We start from the raw sequence: 22,123 nt of genomic DNA on the forward strand, positions 1-22,123 counted from the left end.
GTACACACTCCAGGCCTCCAGACACTGCACCGTGGCTGGGAATGTCCTCGCCTCAGCACATCGAGGTCGGTGGGCACAGACCCCCCTCCCGAGCCAGGCTGGTTCAGGCTGAGAGCCTCACGGCTCCCCTGCAGTGCTCAGCAACCCCCCAAGACCCAAGGGGCCCCCACGCCCGTCAGACTGGGAAACCCTGCAGGGCCACGAGCCCCAGCCTGTGTTCACAGGTCAGGACTCCAAGGAGGGCGTGCGGTGGAGCAGCATCCGGGGCCTGGGGACCCCTCCCTGCGGGCCAACGGAGCACCCTAGTCCACAGGAGGGCGGGGTCTCTCCTCGTGCAGGCTGCAGGGCAGGACCCAGGCCCCTAGGACCCTGCAGCCCCCGACCTGCATGGGCTCGGATGGGTACCTCCTGAGGAAGGTGGCCCTGGCAATGGCTGGCTCCACCCAGCACTGGGGTCCTCTTGACCACCGTCTGGGTAGTGGCCACATCTGTGGGTGGTCGCCCTCAGCTCACTAACAGCCCTGGGCGGGTGGGCACAGGCGTTCAGGCTGGAGGCGGGTGGCTGGCATTACCTGCAGGCTCCACGGCCCCGCACCCCTGGGAGGCGTCCTTCTGTAAACGGGACGCGGGCCCCGTGCGCCCGGCACAGTCTTGCTCAGCGTCGCAGTGCCGCCTGCTCTGCTCATGAGTCCAGGGGGACGGGAGTGCCTGCGTCTCCAGGCAACGAGGACAGGAGCCGGCCCTGGGGAGGGTTCAGGTGGCGGGGAAGAGGGGGCAGGAGGCTTGGTGCGGGTAAGGCAGTCAACAGACACCCGGCCGCAGGGCCCCCGCTCCCCGTGGCCACCAGAGTGCCCTGTGGGGAGGCAGGGGAGCCACCTGGGGGCTGAGGGCAGCACAGAGCCGGGGGCACTGGGCAGGGTCCGCAGGGAGGTAGCCCCTCTGTGTGTCTGTGTCCCGAGCTCCCCTTCTCATAAGGACAGCCGGGATGAAGCCACCCTAGTGACTGCATCCACCTTAATTGCCGTCTCCAAATGCAGTCATGTTCTGAGGTCCTGGAGGGTCAGGACCCAGGCGGAGGAACACTGGGGACAGCAGCCAGGCCGGCCCACTCGTTGGTCATCACAGAGTCCCGGCACGTCCACCACCCACCACCCGCTCCACAGCCGGTCGTCCGGCGGGCCCTGCCTGGTCCCTCCCCTGCGGCATCCCCAGCGCCCAGACCATTCGGCTCAGCAGCCGCAGAGCACGCAGTTAAGTTTCACGTTAAACTAATTAAACATTTAAAAACTAAATCCTGTTCCAGGGTTGCACTGGCCACGTTTCAAGGGGTCAGCGGGCCCCTTCCCCACCCCTTCTCTGTGCACACTTTCCCGTCTCCTTATCTTCCTGTTTCTCCGTCTCGCTCTGTCCCCCAACCCCAGGCTGAAGTTACCGCCCGGGGTGCTGCCAACTGACCCACCCCCACGAGCCTCGTTCCTCCGCAGCCCACACTCTGCCCTTTGGATGCGTGTGGAGCTCAGTGCAGACAAACCAGCTGAACGTCGAGAGAGGAGAATGGACTTTACCCGCCCGTTCCCCCCACGGGGTGGCCGCCGGATCCTGAGCGCCTGCTTGCGAGGCCAACAGGGGCCGAGGAGGCTGTGGCCCTGTGCCGGCTCCCCTGAGGCCTGGGGTGTGACCCGCCTGTGCAGGGCAGGGCTGGGGACCCTCCAGACCCCAAGAAGTCCCCCTGGAAGGGGGCGGCCCCCACAGCCCGGGAGGTGAGCCCACGGGACGCCAGAACGTCCCAAGCACCCCCTCAAAGAAAGCCAGAGCAGCCCCAAGCTGTGCTGTGGGTGAACCTCCCCAACTCATGGCCTCTTCTACCCCAGGGCCCCCTGCTCCCTGAGCTCAGGGCAGGGAGTCAAGGAGGCTGGCACCACACCCTGCCTCCACTGAGGCTGCCAGAAAGCACCCACCAGCCCCACAGACAGCAGGAAAGAGGGCGGCCGGACGGCGGGAGGGGAAGGCTGCCCGGCTCTGAGCCCATCACAGGGCCCTTGTTGCCACACACATGCACACACAGGCACATACGCACCCTCGTGCCCACAGACACACAGACTGTTCACACAGACACACGCGCACACACACAGGCACGCTCCCTGCCCGTGGCCAAGACACAGTGTGGAAGTCAGCGCCGGGCCCTGCCTGCCGGGTCCCGCCTCAAGCACCTGCACCCAGGCCCCTAGAGGGCATGAGGCTCAGCCCACCCCAGCTCTGACCCGGGAGGTTTGCTGCACCCAGGGCGGAAGTGCAGGCGGCTCCCACCCCACCCTGAGCAGAGGACAGACGACAGCAGAGGCTGCAAGGAAGGGCGAGGAAGCCACGAGGCCAGGAGCACCCAGGGCCCACCCGCCCTTCCCTCTGACAGACCCGAGCTCCCGGGTCTGTGCTGAGGACCACCAGTGCGGGTGGGGGTGCAGGAGGGGGAGTCCGGTCTGTGCCCCCAGCTGAGGGCAGCCTTGAGATCCCCACACATCCAGAGAGGAGGGCCCTGGGCGGGCAGGGAGGCTGGGGGCACGCCGCCCCTTCCCACCAGGGGCTCCGGCCCAGAGGCAGAGCCAGGGGCAGCAGCGTGGCTGGGCCGTCCTGACCTGCGCCCACCCCTCCAGGACGGGAAGGGCCTCACGGGGAGTCCTTTGAGACAGGAAGGCCCGTGGACAAACACACTCTTGTGAGAGGCCTGAACGCGCACCTGCAGAGAGCAATTTAAATTAAAAAGGACCACTCCTGGGAAGGCCTCGCAGTGTGAATTGAGTTAATCAATCTGGCCTCTCCCGGAAGATGGAAGACAGGAGACCAGGGTTCTCTGGGAGGAACGGAGCCTGGGGAAGAACTTACTTTTCCTGTCTGCCCAGCCCTTCTGTATTTCCACTTTGGGGGTGTTTTGTTGTGTTGTAAAACCTCTATGGCATGAAGCAGCATTTTCAGCCATTTTAATATGCACAGCTCAGCGGCGTTAAGGACAGTCACGCTGCTGTGTGAACACCGCCCCACCACCCCCAGAACTCTCTGGTCTCCCCAAGGGAAGCCCTGTCCTCAGCATCGCTGAACCCCCTCTCCCACCCCAGCCCCCAGCCTCACCTCTCTGCTTTCTGTCCCTGAGACCGGGCTGCTTGGGGGCCTCACAGAGGGAGAGTCCAGCAGGCTGTCCCTTCTGTGTCTGGCTCAGCTAACTGAGCACAAAGCCCTCACAGCTCGCCTGCGCTGTCGCGGAGGCCAGAGCGTCCTCCCGTTCCAGCTGGAGCCCCATTCTCTCTTGCGTGCCCACCACGGCTGTGGATCCGCCAATCCAGCGATGGCACCGGGATGTTTCCACGCCGCCGCTGTGAACGCAGGTGCTCGGAGTCCATTCAGGCTCCTGCTTTCAGTTCCGCTGGGTCCACAGCCAGGAGTGGAACCTCTGAGTCAGGCAGTAGCTCTGATTAGTTTTTTGAGGAATCGCCAGGCCGTTTTCCGCAAGGGCTGCACGTTTTCCGCTTTCATCGGCCGTGCCCAGGCACTGCTACTTCCACATCCTCGCCGACACTTGTGATTGTCTGGGTTTTTTAATAGCCATTCAGATGGGTAAGAAGTGGCATCTCGTGGTTTTGATTTGCGTCTCCCTGATAACCAGCGCAGCTGAGCATCTTTCCACATGCTTACTGGCCTTTCATATGTCTTCTTTGGAGAGATGACTTTCAGACCTTTGCCCGTTTTTTAGTGATTGGATTTTGTTGCTATTGTTGAGTTGTGGGTGTCCTTTATATATTGTGGATATTAATCCCTCATCAGACGTACGAGTTGCAGGCACCTCCTCCCACCTGTTGGTTGTCTTTTGACAGTGTCGTTCATGCCCCATGTTCGTAGTCACCCCTCCAATCACTATACTGGGCCAAGAGTCAGCCCTGTGGACACACCTCTGGAGTGCCAGCCCAGGCCTGTTTGGGGCCACAGCCCTGCTCACGGGGACAGAGGCCAGGTGGGAGGGGGAGGGCAGGGAGCCAGAGGCCAGGTGGGCACTACCCACAGGGTGCAGGAGGGCAGCCTGAAGTGGGCGGCTACAGGGGCCCCGGGGCAGAGCTGGCCTGTGCGCGCAGCCGCCAGTGGGTAAAGGGCATCCCATGGCCACCGATAGAGACCCCCTTGTGCCTATTTGCGGTGTGAGCTGGCACGTGCGGGGTGGGCAGAGAGGGCCCACCCAGGGCATTGGGGGCCGGGGCCCCACCGTGCCACCTGACACAGGCCCTGGCTCTCAAGAGCTAAAGCTTCTATTTAAAGAGAAGCTTGATGTGTAAAGGGAGCTGGTGCCTCAGAACCTGTGATGCCCCCTGCCCGGCCCCAGCCCCGGAAAAGAAGCCGAGATGAATGTTCTGTAGCAAAGAAGGGAAGCCAGGGACGCGCTGTGGGTGGTTTAAGCTGCAGGAGGAATCCTCCCCCAGCTCCCACAGGGGCCCATACACAACACAGACACACACAGACAGACACACAGACAGACACACAGACACACACAGACACAAACACACACAGACATCAGCATTAGACACACTCAGACACACACATACAACACACAGACACACACATACTAGACCCACAGACACACACAGACACACAGACACACACAGACACACACACAGACACACACAGACACAAACACACACAGACATCAGCATTAGACACACTCAGACACACACACAGACACACACAGACACAAACACACACAGACATCAGCATTAGACACACTCAGACACACACACAGACAACACACAGACACACACAGACACACACATACTAGACCCACAGACACACAGACACACACAGACTAGACACACAGACAACACACACACAGACATACTAGACACACAGATACACACACACAGACACACACAGACATTAGACACACACCAGCACACAGACACACAGACACAAGCACACACAGTGGCACACGTGAACATTAGATGTGCGTGAACACACACACACACACAGAAACAGCACAAACACACTCGCTCGAGTGCTCAGAGCGAGAGGCCCGCACTTCCCTCCGCCAGGCGTAACCCCGGGAGCCTGCAGGACTCACGTCTCACCAGCATAACACCCTGTCTCCAAAAGGACCCGGAGGGCCAAACCCTGATCAGGGTGGAGGTGGGGCGATGCTGGGGGGACGGTCCCCTGACGTGGGAAGCCAGTCTCCCCGCCCCGCCCCGGCATCTCCAAGGGCACAGGGCAGGGCTGCCCACAAGGCGGGCAGACAAGGGGGCTGACCTCCCCGGAGCCCCTCAGCCTCAGGCCCCTGGGCACCTCCCACTCCCAGGCCAGCACACCCGCCCAGGCCAGCAGCAGGAGGGCCGGAGGCCCAGAGCAGGCAAGCAGAGGTCGAGCCCACGCTGTGGGCACCGCTGAGACCCTGGCAGAGGCCCTGCCGCCCCCTCACCTGCCTCCTCCCAGGGCGGCCGTGCAGCTGATGCTGTGGTGCCTGCCTCCCCAGGCCCAGGGCAGGCCCAACCAGGCCACATCGCTGAGCTCCCGCTGCCCAGATGGACAGGCTGGCGGGTGGTCCTCAAAGTCCCTTGGCCAGGCAGGCCCCACCAGCCCAGCGGGAGGCCCCTCCCGGAAGTGATGGAAGTGACAGGCGCTGTCCACTGGCCCTGAGAGGCAGGGCCTGGCCCCCGCTTCTAGAACCTTCTGCTCAGGGCCTGTTTCAAGGGCAGCCCACCTCGGGCCACAGAGACACGGAGGTGGCCGGGGGTGGTCTGGCCTCTGAGAGGCGGGGCCTCTGAGTGGTGTGACCCTCAGGGTGGGGACACAAGGAGGAGGGTAGGGGAAGCGAGGTGTCTGGAAAGCCCACCGATCCCACCGGAGGGCCTGCCCCGGGGCCTCTCTGCAGCACCCCTCTCCCGGGAAGTCCCCACGCTCGCTGCCGGCCAGGTCCTCCCCGACCACCCGCGACCCTGCCCACCCCCAGGGCCCCTCCCGGGCGAGCTGCGTGGCCGCCTACCCGCCCTGCGCGCGGGACCAAGTCGGTGACCAGACCGCCCAGCGGCTCCTCCAGTTGGTCATCAGTGGCCGGGAGGCCAGGGAGGGCTCCCGACATGGCCTCGGCCTGGGCCCTGCCGTGAGGAGGCGCCCCTGGGTCACCCCACCACCTGTGGGTGACGGGCAGCTCAGGACAGGTGCCCTCCGAGCGCTCCCTGGCTCAGCCCCAGGCACACTGGTGAGACCCGCACTTGCTGCTTTCAACTTAGTCTGCGTTGTCTTCTTAATGGCAGCGTCAAATAATAGGTCCTTTGTTCTCGTCCAGTGGGAACGACAGAAAATCGTTGGATTGATCCTTGGCGGCGCTGTGCCCGTGAACTCCCGTACCGCTGGAGCCTGGCTGTCTATCGGCTGGGTAGCCAGGCAGTGGCCCCAGACTCAGCACAGTTTCTACCCCCAAGGGCTGGACGCTGAATGGGTGGGGGCGGGGGGCGGCCGGGAGCCTGAGCCCAGACAGCTGCCCCACAAGAAGAGGTGGGTGGGGGCGGTCCTGGAGTCAGGGGTCCCCGTTCTCACACCTGCAACGTAGAGGACGCTGGGCAGTGCCCTTCCTGCATGTGAGTGTGAGCACGAAGACAGCAGGAGGCCAGCGGAGGGCGTCCCCAGGGGCACAGGCCAGCACAGTGGGCGCCGAGGGCGTCACAGCGGGTGCCGAGGGTCGGCATCACAGAGGGTGCAAAGGGCATCACAGAGGGCGCCGAGGGTGGGCATCACAGAGGGTGCAAAGGGCATCACAGCGGGTGCCAAGGGTCGGCATCACAGAGGGCGCAAAGGGCATCACAGAGGGCGCAAAGGGCACATCACAGAGGGCGCCGAGGGTGGGCATCACAGAGGGCACAAAGGGCATCACAGTGGGTGCCGAGGGTCGGCATCACAGAGGGCGCAAAGGGCATCACAGAGGGCGCAAAGGGCATCACAGAGGGCGCCGAGGGTGGGCATCACAGAGGGCGCAAAGGGCATCACAGCGGGTGCCGAGGGTGGGCATCACAGAGGGCGCAAAGGGCAACAAGGCGCGGGGCAGGTCGCATCCCCCTGCTGGGCCCTGCCGCGTGGGAGAGCAGCCCCATGCGGGACGGCGCCCATCGGGGTCCAGCCAACAGGCCAGGCTGAGGCCCCTTGGCCCAGGCCGAGGCTGTGTCGGGAGCCCTCCCTGGGCAGGGGTCCATGGAGAGCCTGCTGCTGAGCCTCTCGCTGCCACGGCCCCAGAACGTGCACCCCTCTACCTCGGTTCCCCAGAAGGGATGCAGGCCGGCAGGACACCCCAGAAATACGGAGTGGCTCTGATGCGCACCGCTCAGCGCCTGCGGAATCCGCGCTCACAGGAGACTCAGGGTCTGCGGGAGCCGGGAGGCCCCTCGGAGGTGGGGAGGACCCCTCTGGTTCTGGGGTTGAGGCTGCGTGCAGGTCAGTCATCAGGTGCCCACGCACCCCCCACCCCCACCCCGGAGCCCAGGAAATGGCTCCCGGCGGAGAGCGGGACCGGAGACCCAGTGGCCTGACCAGTGTCCGATGAACCAGCCCTCCGCGCAGACGGGGCGGCCACAGGTGCCTGCGCCATCGCCCTCGTCCGGGGTCTGGAGGCTGAAGGTGAGGCGCAGGCAGGGGTTCAGGAATGAAAGGCCGGGGTGGGGGCCCTGGGGAGGAGGCAGCGGGCCGCGGGCGGGGCTGGCGGTCCTCCGAGCACCGCAGGCTGCGGAGGGGCCCCGCCCCTACACACCGCAGCTGAGTTGGCCTGGACCCTGCACTCCCAGAGCGGCGCTGTCACTAGGAGCCTGGGGCTGTCACCAGCCAGTCCCCAGGGACAGCGGCCCAGGACGGATTCCTGTCCGGAGCCCCGCGACAGGCAGGGGGACCGTGATGAGGGGCGCTAAGCCAAGGCCCTCCCCCGTCCTCCCCCGGGGGAGCGAGGCAGACGGGGGCACCAGGTGAACCCCAGTTCGACACCACGCAACCACCCGCGGCGGCCCCGAGGTCAGCGCCCCGGAGTCCTCCCGCCGGATCCACGGCGCAGGCCCGGCCCTGCGCCCCGGACGCGGAGGAAGCGGCGCCCCGAGGGGGCGCACCTACCGTAGTAGCGGCTCGGCTCGCGGCAGTAGCGCAGGATGGGCAGCGCGTCCACCGCCGGCGGCTCCGGGGAGGGTGCGGGGTCCGCGTCGGGGCCCCGGCCGGAGCTGCAGCTCTGACCGCCGCCGCCCCCGGGCCTGGGCCCCGCGTCCCCCGCCCCGCCCGCCGCGGGGGTCACCACAAAGCGCTGGGACATGGTGGCCCCAGCGGCAGCCCCGGCCTCCGGGTGCGGGCGCTGCGAAGGCGGCGAGGACGCGGGCGGGGCCCGGTGTGGGGAGGGCGGGGAGGAGCGGGGCCTGGAGGGGCGGGGCCGGACGCGCTGCACCCGAGAGGCCAATGGACCCTGAGCCCCTGGGACCTAGGCCGGCGCGGGCGTGGGCGCCCGGGGCCGGGCGGGCGGGGCGGCCCGGAGCGCAGAGAGGGACGCGGGCACCGCGGAAAGCCGTCGGGCCGTGGGCAGAGGCTGTGCCCACCTTCGCAGAGCGCCCCTGCGCTCCCCAAGACGCTGAAACCTTGCTCTGGAAGCCAGTACTGTCTCTTCAGGAGAGCGCAGCCGCGGGGTCTCCTTGCAAAACCCCGGAGACCCCGCCCCAGGCGCCAGGGCTGGTCTGGGGAGAGACAGGCCAGGGACGCTGGAGGTCCGGCTTTGGTGTGGGGAGTGCGGCCACCCCCTGAAGCAGCCTGGGGACCTTGAGAATGCCCACTGAGGGCCAGGACCAAGACTCCCCAGTGACCGAGGGTAGAGGCCTCCCACGGGGAGACTCTGGGGGCTAGGGGCCCTGGCCTGGCATTTCCCACCCCCCACTCTGGCCTCTTGGCCACCTGGGTCTAGTCATTCAGCCCAGGAGGTCAGGCAGATGGCCTCCCTCAGAATTCTACCTGGCAGAAGCCCCGGGAGGGCAGGAGGGCTAAGGTGGGGCTGGGGAGGCAAGGGGGCCCTGGGCAAGAACCAGCCACCTCTGTCCCCGGGTTTCCACGGCAGGGCCCCCAGGGATGCCCGGTTTGCTTTCCCTCCAGCCTCAGGTTCACCCCCCTCGCACCTCACTCCTGTGCAACACTTCACTCATTCATCCATTCCCTGAATGTGTACTGGTGCCTAGCAGAGCCCAGCCCTGGGATGACGCAAGGAGGCCGGAGTCCCTGTAGCTCTGAAGCCTGAGTTCCATATGAGAGGCCGCGACAAGAGCTCTGAGTAAGAGACAGAAAGAGAAGGGGTCTGGGGGTGAGATTTTAAGTGGGATGTTGGAGCAGTGCCAGAAGGTGGTGACATTTAAGCAGTGACTTGAAGGTGGTGGGTGTTCAGCAGTGCAATAGTTTCCTTTCCTTCACCTCTTGATCCATCGTAGCTGCTCCTGGTCCAGCCCTCACATTTGCATTCCAGTAGCGGAGGGAAGAAGCAGTGGAAGGGACAATCAGCACCCCTCCCCAGAACGTGGCCCAGAAATCAGACACCACACCGTTAGCCAGAATGTGGTCACGTGGCCACACCTGCCTGTTGAGAAGACTGGGACACGGACCTGCCAACGTTTGGAGCTCTGCTAACGAGGGAAGATGAGAAGTTAGGGTTAGAGGCCCCCAGAGCACAGGGGGACAGGTGGAGAGCTGTGGGTGAAGACTCCCCTCTTACACTCACCCTCTCGTTGTCTCCCCCACCTCCAACCACATAGCAGCAGAGAGGGTGAGCAGAGCCCTGTACTCACAGCTGCAGGCACACCTGGCCTCTCCCATCTCTCTCCTGCTCACACTTACAAGCACACCTGGCCCCTCCCATCTCTCTCCTGCTCACACTAACAGGCACACCTGGCCTCTCCCATCTCTCTCCTGCTCACACTTACAGGCACACCTGGCCTCTCCTATCTCTCTCCTGCTCACACTTACAAGCACACCTGGCCTCTCCCATCTCTCTCCTGCTCACACTTACAGGCACACCTGGCCTCTCCCATCTCACTCCCGCTCACACCTGCAGGCACATCTGGACACTCCCATCTTTCTCCTGCTCACACCTGCAGGCACATCTGGACACTCCCATCTCTCTCCTGCTCACACTTACAGGCACACCTGGCCTCTCCCATCTCTCTCCTGCTCACACTTACAGGCACACCTGGCCTCTCCCATCTCTCTCCTGCTCACACTTACAGGCACACCTGGCCTCTCCCATCTCTCTCCTGCTCACACTAGCAGGCACACCTGGCCTCTCCCATCTCTCTCCTGCTCACACTTACAGGCACACCTGGCCTCTCCCATCTCACTCCTGCTCACACCTGCAGGCACATCTGGACACTCCCATCTCTCTCCTGCTCACACCTGTAGGCACATCTGGACATTCCCATCTCACTCCCGCTCACACCTGCAGGCACACCTGGACACTCCCATCTCTCTCCCGCTCACACCTGCAGGCACACCCAGCCTCTCCCATCTCGTTCCTGCACAGCCTTCTTGGCTTTTGCTAGGTTCTCAGGAGGCCCTCCTGGCAGAAGTGGGGTTTCCACAGACCCTCTGTCCCCATGATTCACAGGACGGCAGTCCTGCCTCAGCACTCCCACCCCTGCTCTTCAGTATTCTCTAGGCCATTTTTGCCTTCACTCTTTTCCCCTCAAGACGAATATTTGAATCACTGTGGAAAGTTTTCCCCCAAGTGCCTTCATGTTTTGATTGAAAAAGCATTCACTCTAAAAGTAAATTTGCTGGAAACTGTCTTTAAAGTGTCTAATCTTTCCACCCAGGTCCCACAAGTCTTTCTCATTATATTAATTCACGCATGTTCACATTTTTTGTTGCTACTGTAATGGATCTTGTAATTATTGCTGAAATGTAAAAACCAAAACAGGACAAACATTACTGGCTGTTGCATGTTTGTTTTGTGACCTGCCACCTCCCAGAACTCTAAATTCCATTATTCGCTTGTTTTCCCAGTTTCCTCTGTGGTTTGCAGGGATTTTTTTTTTTTTTTAACCTGTAAAGAATGATAGCTTTGTCTTTCTTTGTTGCTTTTACTTCTTCTGTTTTCGTCCCTCCTTTTGTTCTTATTTTGGAATTTTCTAGAAATTCTGGGGAAATATGAAATAACGCATTTTCCAGAACTGAAAAGGGAACAGCCCTGGAGGTCATCAGCAGTCATCAGAAGCACCAAGCTGGGAAAGGACCACCGAGCCCTCCTCTGCCCTGACACTCCACCCTGAGACCAGAGGCGGCTATGGGCAGGCTTGACCCGGGAGGCCTTCTCTTCCCTCTGTCCGGGGCCCGTCAGGTGAGGGGCCCTCCCAGCCTCTGCCTGAGGACAGCCTGCGCCCCCACCCAGCCTTGCCTCTGCAGTGCCCACAGTGGCCTGGCCCAGCCAGGCTCCCTGTCTGTAGTCCTGGAAGTCTGGAAGACTCTGGGGCTGCGCTGACTTTGGCCAGTGGACCTCGGGTGAACAGGCCCACTGCACCCCAGGCCCTCGGCCCCGTGTGGGCAGGGGCTGCGCTCTGAGGTTGAGCAGGGAAATGGAAACGGACAGTTGCAAAGCAGACGTTAACAGTGGCGTCCCGGCCATACAAGTGTGCTAGGGAGCACGCACGCACCCGCAGCCTAGCTTCCAGAAGCCCGGTCTCGTGGCAGCGCTTGGGCTCTTCAGGGGACTCGAAAGACAAGTGTCGGAGTGGTTTGTGGACAGAAGGTGATGGGCTAGGCCTGGGACGGGGCCTCTGGGCGTCCACGGCAGTCAGTGCCGTCAGCCATCTGAACAGGAGCCACGCTGCCTGCCTGACTGCCTGGCAGTCATTCAGGAGCTCAGGCGGCACTGGCCTCTCTGACGGGAGTGGCCCTCCTCGGCATGTCCCACTGGCCCTGCCAGGGCAGCCACAGGGTCAGACCAAGGCGGGCCCCCGCGGGCTGTAGTCCATGCTGGCCCAGGGGACCCACCGTCACCTGGAGCTTCCCAGAGGCCCTGCTGCACCGGGAGGGACGGGACCGTTGTTATCCGAGGAGAGGAGCTGACAGGGTGGGCGGCGCCTGTCTCCAGGTCCCATCCGGACGGCCCGGGCCCTTTGGAGCCATCCTCCAAGACGACACGTGTGTGGACACACGCGCGTGCACACACACATACAAGGCGCCTGGGGGCTTCATTTCATTGCCAGGGAGGCCTGTGGTCAGAGGCCTGAGCAGTCACTCCAGGGAGCTGGGCTCTGTCTGGTGGGAGACCGCAGAGGGGCTCGTCACTGACCTAGAGGCCGCGCCCCTCCCCATCAGCAGCTCCTCAGCTCCTGTGAGCACCTCAAGAAGGCCAGCGTCTCCTTGGAATGTTCCCCTGCCCCCCCACCCCAGAGCAGGCTCCCAGGGAGAGAGGGCTGCAGTGTGAGCAGAGGCTGAGGGGGGAAACAGAGACAGAGACAGAGACCGAGAGAGCGATACAGTGGGGCGGGGGGCAGGGCCCCTGGCCTCCTGCTGTGCCTGAGCTGGGAGGCCTGTACGACCCCCTGAACAGCTGCGCTCGGGCCTCGGGACCCCTCTGGGCCCTCGTGGGGCTGACCTGCCTTCAGAGATGCAGACAGGGCGGCTGGGGAGGAGGTGAGGGGCGTGCAGAGCCGTGGGGGTCAGGGGGCTTCCCCCAGCATATGAGGCAAATCCCGAGCACCAGCGAGCACCCCTGGGGCTGGCTGGAGCTGGGGCTGAGCCTCCCCAGGGAGGTGCCCCTGGGGTGGAGGGCTGGTCCCGGGGGCTTCTGAGGTCTCAGGCTCAGATGACCTCTGCCCACCCTTCTCCAGTCTTCTCACCACTGACCAGGGCTTTCAATTTTGTTCCGCCTGTGACTGTATCTGTAAACACTAGTGGGAAGAGCCTGCTGGCTGGGCCTGGGCAGTGGGCTGAGCTGGGTCGATTCCCAGCTGCCTGGAGGGGAACAGCGGACCCGAGCCCCTGGGGCCCAGGAGCAGCTGGCGAACCTGGGGTGGCGGGAAGCCTTCAGGAGTGGACCTGACCCGGCCCTGTGGGCAGCCATGAGGTCAGAGGGGGCTGCAGATGCTGGGAGGGCCCAGCCCTGTGTCTGCACAGTGATTGCGCTGAGCCCCGTGGTCATATCCCTAGGTGGGCTCACTCCTGGGGGCAGCGAGGAGGAAGCCGTGCAACTGGGCGTCCCTGCTGGGGACCAGGAGCCACTGCAGAAGCAGAGCCATCACAGGCACTCCCCTGCAGCGCTCTTCTGCAGGGGTCTGACCGTGCGAGGCAGACGGCCTGAGCTGACGCCCGTCCTGCCCAGGCTCAGCTGCGTCCACCCCACCCGTGTCATCCTGAACGATACCCAGCGTCCCAGGGTTTCACCTGCGAGCATCCAGACGGCCTTGTATTTAGTAAACCCCCTCCCTCCATCTGTGGACTCAAGCCTGATGCTCTCTAGCTGCCCGAGACCACGTCCCCTCCCAGAGGAAGGCGCGGCCGCTGCCGGGTGGGGGCGGGAGGGAGGGTCACGGGCCCCCGCTCTGCAGGCGGGTCCCTGAAGTGCATGCTGCCTCTGCCTTCTAGGGCCTCTCCTTCCTGTCTTCTGAGCCAGGGGTCCAGGAGCCCCTCTTCCCCCGGGAACACGCAAGTTCACAAGGGAGTGAAAAGGCGGCGTAACAGCCGAGCGCTGACAATGAGGAGAGCGGCTCCTCAGGTGCCCTGAACTGCAACCCGTTCGGAAACTATGGCGGGAGGCGGTCCGTCCTCTCCAACAGATTCGTCTGCCACCCTAACGCTCCTCTAAAAATAAAGCCCACGAGTTGCAACGTCAAGCGGAAGGGGGAGCCCGAGCGTCCTGCGTCCGCGGGAAGGCCTCCCCTGGAAGGGGCGGGGTCTCCCCGGGCCGAGCCCCCCACGTGCGCGTGATGGATGGTGCCCACTGGGCCCGGGGGCCCAAGGTGCCATCCTGCAGCCCGGCCAGGGCCCGAGGGCACGTGGCCTCCCTGGGCCGGACGCTGGAAGGGGACTGGGCCCGGGGCAGCTCCCACAGGGACGTCCTCCTCCCTCTCAGGCTGCAGGGGCGCCATGAGGGGGCTCCTTTGCCCGGAGCTGGAGCCCGGGGCAGAGCCAGGCGGCCAGTCTGGGCCGGCCCCGCTGTCTTGGCCTCGCCGCCCCCCGTGGCTGGGGTGCTGAGTCACAGACCGCCCCCAGGAGATGGTGGACGAGGCTCCTTTGTCCCCCAGGGCGGGGGCGTCGTGCCCCCGCTGTGCCGGGCTGCCCAGGCGGCCTTGCTCCCAGCGTTGCCGTGACAAGCACGTGCCTGGCCGGCCCTCAGGCCCCTGGGGAGCACAGCCCGGAGGGCGCTGGATGCCTCCGAGGCCTGGAGCCGTGGCCAGCGGAGCCCACTGAGGGCGTATGAGCTTGGCAACCAGGGTCGCCTGGTGCCCCAGGCAGGTGCCCCCAGGGCCCGGTTAAGAGGCGGGGGTGACGCGGGGCCTCCCGTGGGGCCAGCTCCAGGGCCAGGTGTGTCAGGTTCCCGGGAACACAGTGCTCGGCGCAGCAGCAGCTTCCAGCCAACGGCCTGCACTCTCCTGGTCCTGCAGGGCCAGGCGAGACACGGGCCACCTGGGGTCCCAGCCCCGTAGAGTCCAGGAGGCTCCCTCTGGGTCACTGTGAGGGAGCCCTCCCACCCCACGGGGGCGCCTGGGGTTGCGCCCTCTTGCCCGGGAGGCGGCTCCTCTCACTGCCTCCCGTTTCAGTTTCGCTTCCTTTGTGGCTCCTGGCTGTGAGGGCAACTCCCACCGCTCCGTGTCTGCAGAGAATGAGGCTTGCTCTGGGCCCACTGCCCCGTGAGATCCTCTGCAAGGCTGGGCTCCCTTGGCAGCTCTGAGACGCTTCCCAGTGAGGGGTGGGCTAAGGGTTGGGTGTGTTTCGGGGACAGCACTGCCCTTGGGAAAGGAGACCCCTGCGGCTGCAGGATGCAAAGCCCGAACTTGGGGGGATGGTGTCCCCAGCCCCGGGCAGCCCCTCCCCTCAGCCAAGGCGGACACAGACCCGCAGCCACCGCATCTCACTGACTTTGGGATGCTCCCCGGGCCCTGGCCAGCTGCCAGCCCGACCCTCTGTGGCTGCCCATCAGGAGTCCATGGGCAGGCACAGTGGGGTGGGGGGTTAGGGGTGAGGCAGGGGTTGGGGGTGGTGGAGGTGCAGACTGAGGGGTGACGGGGAGCTCAGCAGGGATCAGCAAAGTCCCTGCACCTCTGAAAGGTGATGCTGGGCTGTAAGGCCCTCACTGCCAGGAAGGGGTGCCCCAGGCTTTTCGAGGATGCATAGTTGGAGCCCAAACATGCAGGGCCCCCTGGAAAACACCTGGAGGACTGGCTTTATTTTTGTGTCCATCCCCCGCCTTCAGAATGTCCTCTTCAGGCTCTGAGCCACCCCAGTGCCCAAACCGGATGGTACCCACCAGCCCAGCAGGACTCTGGGGCACAGCAGCGGCCTGTGGCCCTTGATTCTCTGTGGACACCACTGTATTATTTCCTGCTCCAGCACCCAGGACGGCGCGCAGTGCCTTGGACATTCAGAAACTGATGTGGAATGATGGGTGGATGGAGGGTGGGTGGATGGAGGCGGGGATACAGAGATGGTGGATGGAGGGAGGGACAGGTGGTGGTGGAGGAGTAGACAAAGGTGAAAGGGTGGAGGGGGTGGATGGTGGATGAAGGGTGGATGGAGGAATAAATGGAGGGAGGGATACAGAGATGATGGCCGGAGAGAGGGACAGATGGTGGCTGGGGGTGGATGGATGGTAGGTAGAGCGGTGGATGAAGGATGAGAGGAGGGAGGGTGGACGGACTGACGATGGATAAATGCGAGGACGAATGGGTGCGGGACAGTGGAGGCATGGATGGTTGGTGGACAGTGGGTGGGTGGACGATGGGTGGGAGAATGAACGCCTGAAACTCCCCTTGCAGTGCAACTGTGCTTCGTTGCTCAGTCATGCCCGACTCTGAGACCCCATGGACTGTAGCCTGCCAGGCACCTCTGTCCATGGGGTTCTCCAGGCAAGAATAGTGGAGTGGATTGCCATACCCTCCTCCAGGGGATCTTCCCAACCCAGAGATTGAACCCAGGTCTCCCCCATTGCAAGCAGGTTCTTTACCGTCTGAGCCATAAATTGGCACTCGGTAAATATCAATTTTCATTCTTCTTTTCTTCTGAAACCTGTCGAAACAGCTATTATCTGCCCTGGACCCTCAAGGCTGTTTGGCTTAAGTTCCCATCTTCTGCCTTTAATTGTGTGCTGAGCTCGGGTAGTGTCGTGATTGCCCTCGGGGAGCTTAAATGAGGACGGGGAGAGGGAGAGAGGGGCGGGCACCCCAGGGTGACGCAGGATGGTCCGGGGGTGGCGGGCTGGTCCTGAGGCTGCTGGGATGGTCCCGGGCGGGGTCAGACGGGAGACGACCCAGCAGGGCAGGTCCTGGCGGCAGGAGTCCCCGCAGCCCCATGTCACCTCGTCCTGCTGGGAAAGCCGGCGTTTGCCCGGGCGCTGCCTCTCTGCACGGCCTCCCACAGGTGCCAAGGCCCTGAGACCAGGCCTGAGCCCTGCCCCCCGGCCGCTGCTGGTTTGGCCATGGTGGGTGACGAGGGCTGGCTGGTGAATGGTGGGTGGGGGTAGGTGAGGGCTCGGGGGACATTTCTGCAGGGCCAGGAAGGAGGCCCCAGTCGGGGGCATCTCCTCCTCAGGCTAGGGCCAGGGGCGCTCGGTCAGTGGCCGGCAGGAGGTGGGCTTTGTCCTCACCGAGGACCCCCCAGCAGCAGAGTCCAGAGCTGTGGGTTTGACCAGCCTTGGCTGGGCTGCCCTGGCTCTGGAATCAGGCCCAGAGCCCCAGGTCAAGGTGCTCAGACTCCCCACTGGCCCTTCTCTCGCCCCCCGACCCTGTCCCCATTGCTCCCGGGTCTCGGGGTCAGCCCCCAGCTGTAAGCCCCTCCCCACAGCTACACCTGCCCCACTTTGGACTCATGGACACGGAAACTTCGGCCACCTGACCCGCCACCTGGCCCAGCACGGCCACCCGATGCGTTGGGCTCCTCCCACCCCCATTCCCTTGGGAGGTCAGGTTTCCTGGGCTGGGCATCTCAGCCAGCTCCAGCAACAGGGCCCCCGGGTAATACTGGCCCCGAGCCTCCCCACGGCACCTCCCACGGCTCTGGCGACAGGTGGTACCTGGAGCCTGAGACCTTCAAGCCTCAAGGGACGGCAGACCCCAGCCGGCCCTGCCTCCCGCACCGGGTGGCCCGGGCACTGCCTGCAGGTGGGCGATCTGAGCTGCAAAGAATCCTCATGCCACGGCCAGCTGGCTCCTGGAGGAGCTCTCAGACAAGGCTCCCAGCTCACGCAACCTCTTTGCACCATCCAGCTACCTGTCCACTCATCAACCAGCCGTTCCAGCTCCCGACGGTCAAGGCAGGCCTTCCAGAGCCAGGCCTTCTGGGTTTCAATCCCCAGTGGCCACAGGCAGCAAGCACCCAGCTTCCTCAACGTTCTACAGTGGTTGTAAGAGTAAAAAGCAACCCCTGTCATCCCTTCGAGGGTCCAGCAACTGTGACCGTTAGGTTGGCAGAAGCCTGGAACCCGGGGGAGCGGCTAGGAGGGAGAGGGCCGGGCAGTGGGGCTGAACGGCCACCTTGCAGGGAACAGGCTGTTTTGGGTCCTGCCCCTCCGAGGCCTGCTGGGCATCAGTTCTCCGTGGTGTGTTTTCTGGTGACATGGGTAGATAACTGATGGCACTTGAGAATGTGGCTTTCAGTTCAGTGCAGTCCCTGTCGCGTCCGACTCTTTGCGAGCCCATGGACTGCAGCACACCAGGCCTCCCTGTCCATCATGAACCCCCAGCTTGTTCAAACTCAAGTCCACTGAGTCGGTGATGCCATCCAATCATCCCATCCTCTGCCCTCCCCTTCTCCTCCTGCCTTCAATCTTTCCCAGCATCAGGGTCTTTTCCAGTGAGTTGGTTCTTCGCATCAAGTGGCCAAAGTATTGGAGCTTCAGCTTCAGCATCAATCCTTCTAATGAATATTCAGGACTCATTTCCTTTAGGATTGACTGGTTGGATCTCCTTGCAGTCCAAGGGACTCTCAACTGTCTTCTCTAACACCACAGTTCCAAAGCATCAATTCTTCAGCGCTCAGCTTTCTTTATGGTTCAGTTCTCACATCCATACACGACTACTGGGAAAACCATAGCATTGACTAGATGGACCTTTGTTGAGAAAGTAATGTCTTTGCTTTTTAATATGCTGTCTAGGTTGGTCATAACTTTTCTTTCAAGGAGCAAGCGTCCTTTAATTTCCTGGCTGCAGTCACCGTCTGCAGTGATTTTGGAGCCAAAAAGATAAAGTCTATCCCTCTTTCCATTGTTTCCCCATCTATTCCCCATGAAGTGATGGGACCGGATGCCATAATTCTGAATGTTGAGTTTAGGCCAGCTTTTTCACTCTCCTCTTTGACTTTCATCAAGAGGCTCCTCAGTTCCTCTTCACTTTCTGCCGTAAGGGTGGTGTCATCTGTGTATTTGAGATTATTGATATTTCTCCCAGCAATCCTAATTCCAGCTTGAGCTTCATCCAGCCCGGCATTTCACATGAGGTACTCTGGATTTAGAAAAGGCAGAGGAACCAGAGATCAAATTGCCAACATCCACTGGATCATTGAAAATGCAAGATAGTTCCAGACAAACATCTACTTCTGCTTTATTGACTATGCCAAAGTCTTTGACTGTGTGGATCACAACAAACTGTGGAAAGTTCTGAAAGAGATGGGAATACCAGACCACCTGACCTGCCTCCTGAGAAACCTGTATGCAGGTCAAGAAGCAACAGTTAGAACTGGACGTGGAACAACAGACTGGTTACAAATAGGAAAAGGAGTACATCAAGGCTGTATATTGTCACCCTGCTTATTTAACTTATATGCAGAGTACATCATGAGAAATGCCAGGTTGGATGAAGCACAAGCTGGAATTAGGATTGCTGGAAGAAATATCAATAACCTCAGATATGCAGATGACACCACCCTTATGGCAGAAAGTGAAGAGGAACTGAGGAGCCTCTTGATGAAAGTGAAAGAGGAGAGTGAAAACCTGGCTTAAAACTCAACATTCAGAAAATGAAGGATGTGGCGTCCGGTCCCATCACTTCATGGGGAATAGATGGAGAAACAATGGAAACAGTGACAGACTTTATTTTCTTGGGCTCCAAAATCTCTGCAGATGGTGACTGCAGCCATGAAATTAAAAGGCATTGCTCCTTGGAAGAAAAGCTATGACCAAAACTAGACAGTATATTAAAAAGCAGAGACATTACTTTCCCAGCAAAGGTCTGTCTAGTCAAAGCTATGGTTTTTCCAGTAGTCATGTATGGATGTGAGAACTGAACCGTAAAGAAAGCCGAGCGCCGAAGAACTGATGCTTTTGAACTGTGGTGTTGGAGAAGACTCTTGAGAGTCCCTTGGACTGCAAGGAGATCCAACCAGTCAATCCTAAAGGAAATGAGTCCTGAATATTCATTAGAAGGATTGATGCTGAAGCTGAAGCTCCAATACTTTGGCCACTTGATGCAAAGAACCAACTCACTGGAAAAGACCCTGATGCTGGGAAAGATTGAAGGCAGGAGAAGAAGGGAAGGACAGAGAATGAGATGATTGGATGGCATCACCAATGCAACAGACAGGAGTCTGAGTAGGCTTTGGGAGTTGATGATAGGGAGGCCTAGTGTGCTGAAGTCCTTAGCATCACAGAGTCAGACATGACTGAGTGACTGAACTGAACTGAACTCTGCATATAAATTAAATAGGCAGGGTGACAATATACAGCCTTGACATACTCCTTTTCTGATTTGGGACCAGTCTGTTATTCTGTGTCCACTTCTAACTGTTGCTTCCTGACCTGCATACAGGTTTCTCAGGAGGCAGGTCAGGTGGTCTGGTATTCCCATCTCTTTCAGAACTTTCCACAGTTTGTTGTGATCCACACAGTCAAAGGCTTTGGCATAGTCAATAAAGCAGAAATAGATGTTTTTCTGGAACTCTCTTGCTTTTTCCATGATCTAATGGATGTTGGCAATTTGATCTCTGGCTCCTCTGCCATTTCTAAATCCAGCTTGAACATCTGGAAGTTCTCAGTTCACGTACTGTTGAAGCCTGGCTTGGAGAATTTTGAGCATTATTTTTGTGAAATCAATGTAAGTGTGCAGTAGTTTGAGCATTCTTTGGCATTGCCTTTCTTTGGGATTGGAATGAAAATTGACTTTTTCCAGTCCTGTGGCCATTGCTGAGTTTTCCATGTTTGCTGGCATGTTGAGTGCAACACTTTAACAGCATCATCTTTTAGGACTTGAAATAGCTCAACTGGAATTCCATCACCTCCACTAGCTTTGTTAATAGAGATGCTTCCTAAGGCCCACTTGACTTCACATTCCAGGATGTCTGACTCTAGGTGAGTGATCACACCATCATGGTTATCTGGGTCACGAAGATCTTTTTTATATAGTTCTTCAGTGTATTCTTGCCATCTTTTCTTAATATTTTCTGCTTCTGTTAGGTCCATACCAATTCTGTCCTGTATTGTGCCCATCTTTGCATGAAATATTACCTTGTTATCTCTAATTTTCTTGAAGAGATCTCTAGTCTTTCCCATTCTGTTGTTTTTCTCTATTTCTTTGCATTTATCACCAAGGAAGGCTTTCTTATCCCTCCTTGCTATTCTTTGGAACTCTGCATTCAGATGCTTATATCTCTCCTTTTCTCCTGTGCCTTTTGGTTCTCTTCTTTTCTGAGCTATTTTTAAGGCCTCCCCAGACAGCCATTTTGCCTTTTTGCATTTCTTCTTCTTGGGGATGGTTTTGATCACTACCTCCTGTACAATGTCACGAACCTCCATCCATAGTTCATCAGGCACTCTATCGGGTCTAGTCCCTGAAATCTATTTCTCACTTCCACTGTATAATTGCAAGGGATTTGATTTAGGTCATACCTGAATGGTCTAGTGGTTTTCCCTACTTTTCTCAATTTAAGTCTGAATTTGGCAATAAGGAGTTCATGATCTGAGCCACAATCAGCTCTCAGTCTTGTTTTTGCTGACTGTATATGGCTTCTCCATCTTTGGCTGCAACGAAAATAATCACTCTGATTTCAGTGTTGACCATCTGGCGATGTCGGTGTGTAGAGTCTTCTCTTGTGTTGTTGGAAGAGGGTGTTTGCTACGCCCAGTGCATTCTCTTGGCAAAACGCTGTTAGCCTTTGCCCTGCTTAATTTTGTACTCCAAGGCCAAACTCGCCTGTTACTGCAGGTGTCTCTTGACTCCTACTTCAGGTGTGGCTTTAGGTTTGCTGACTTTTTAAACGTAAGAGAATTCAGTCACACTTGAAACAGAAACAAGAACCAAAACCCTACTGTGTTCAAAACAGGCGTCTCCTGTTGCAGTCTCACCCAGTCTTCATGCCTGCTGAGTGTCTGTCACCTCGTGTCCACGTGGGGGCAGAGAGGTCTGTACCAGCCACCAGTCAGCTCTCAGGTGTCCCTGGCCGTCCCTGTGGACATGGCGAGCAGACAGGTCACACAGTGGTCACTGACCCGCAGGAGCTGATGCCCACTCTTCAATGTCAAGCGAGCAGACTTCACGGCAGCCTCGGCCCACCCTTGAGCTCCCCCCAGAAGGACCCCCAGCAGGATCCAGAGGGCAGGGGGCCCCAAGGCCCTCCCTGCTCTTCAGCTTCCCTGGGCCTTTCCCCGGGGACAGTGCTGCTGGGCAGAAGGTACAGACAGACCTTCCTGGGTTTGATTACCTCATGTGAGCCCAAGGTCCCTGTTGGCAGGGACATCTCAAGCTGCGCGAAGCCCGAGATAGACTCCAGTGTGGGCCACCCGGGGGTGGGGGTGGGGACGTGCAGCCTCTGAGGTGGGCAGAGAAGGGGAGAGCACCCCAGGTGAGAGTGGATGAGGGGCCAGAGGAGGCTGACGGGGGCCAGAAGGGGCGCCTCACGAGGTGGGTGGGGGCAGCACCCGGCCCCCTGCGGTTGGTCCTGAGCTGGAGACCAG

General features: G+C 60.5%; 1 protein-coding gene across 2 annotated transcripts in view; it reads right to left on the minus strand.

The window, feature by feature from the left end:
- The window catches only part of SLC12A7 (solute carrier family 12 member 7), a 65,938-nt gene extending 57,606 nt beyond the window's left edge, over positions 1-8,332 (minus strand). The window contains exon 1 of one of the 2 annotated variants that reach the window (XM_086362416.1): positions 8,119-8,332. In XM_086362416.1, the coding sequence (XP_086218542.1) occupies positions 8,119-8,311 (193 nt within the window). In that variant the 5' untranslated portion in view covers positions 8,312-8,332. The remainder of the gene's footprint in view (positions 1-8,118) is intronic. The other variant, XM_086362417.1, reaches the window with a different exon arrangement.
- Positions 8,333-22,123: the final 13,791 nt, after the last annotated feature.

This window comes from Bos grunniens, chromosome 20 (genome assembly GCF_055505025.1).
Source record: "Bos grunniens cultivar Pamir isolate PY7600 chromosome 20, Bosgru_T2T1.0, whole genome shotgun sequence".
NCBI lineage: Eukaryota > Metazoa > Chordata > Mammalia > Artiodactyla > Bovidae > Bos > Bos grunniens.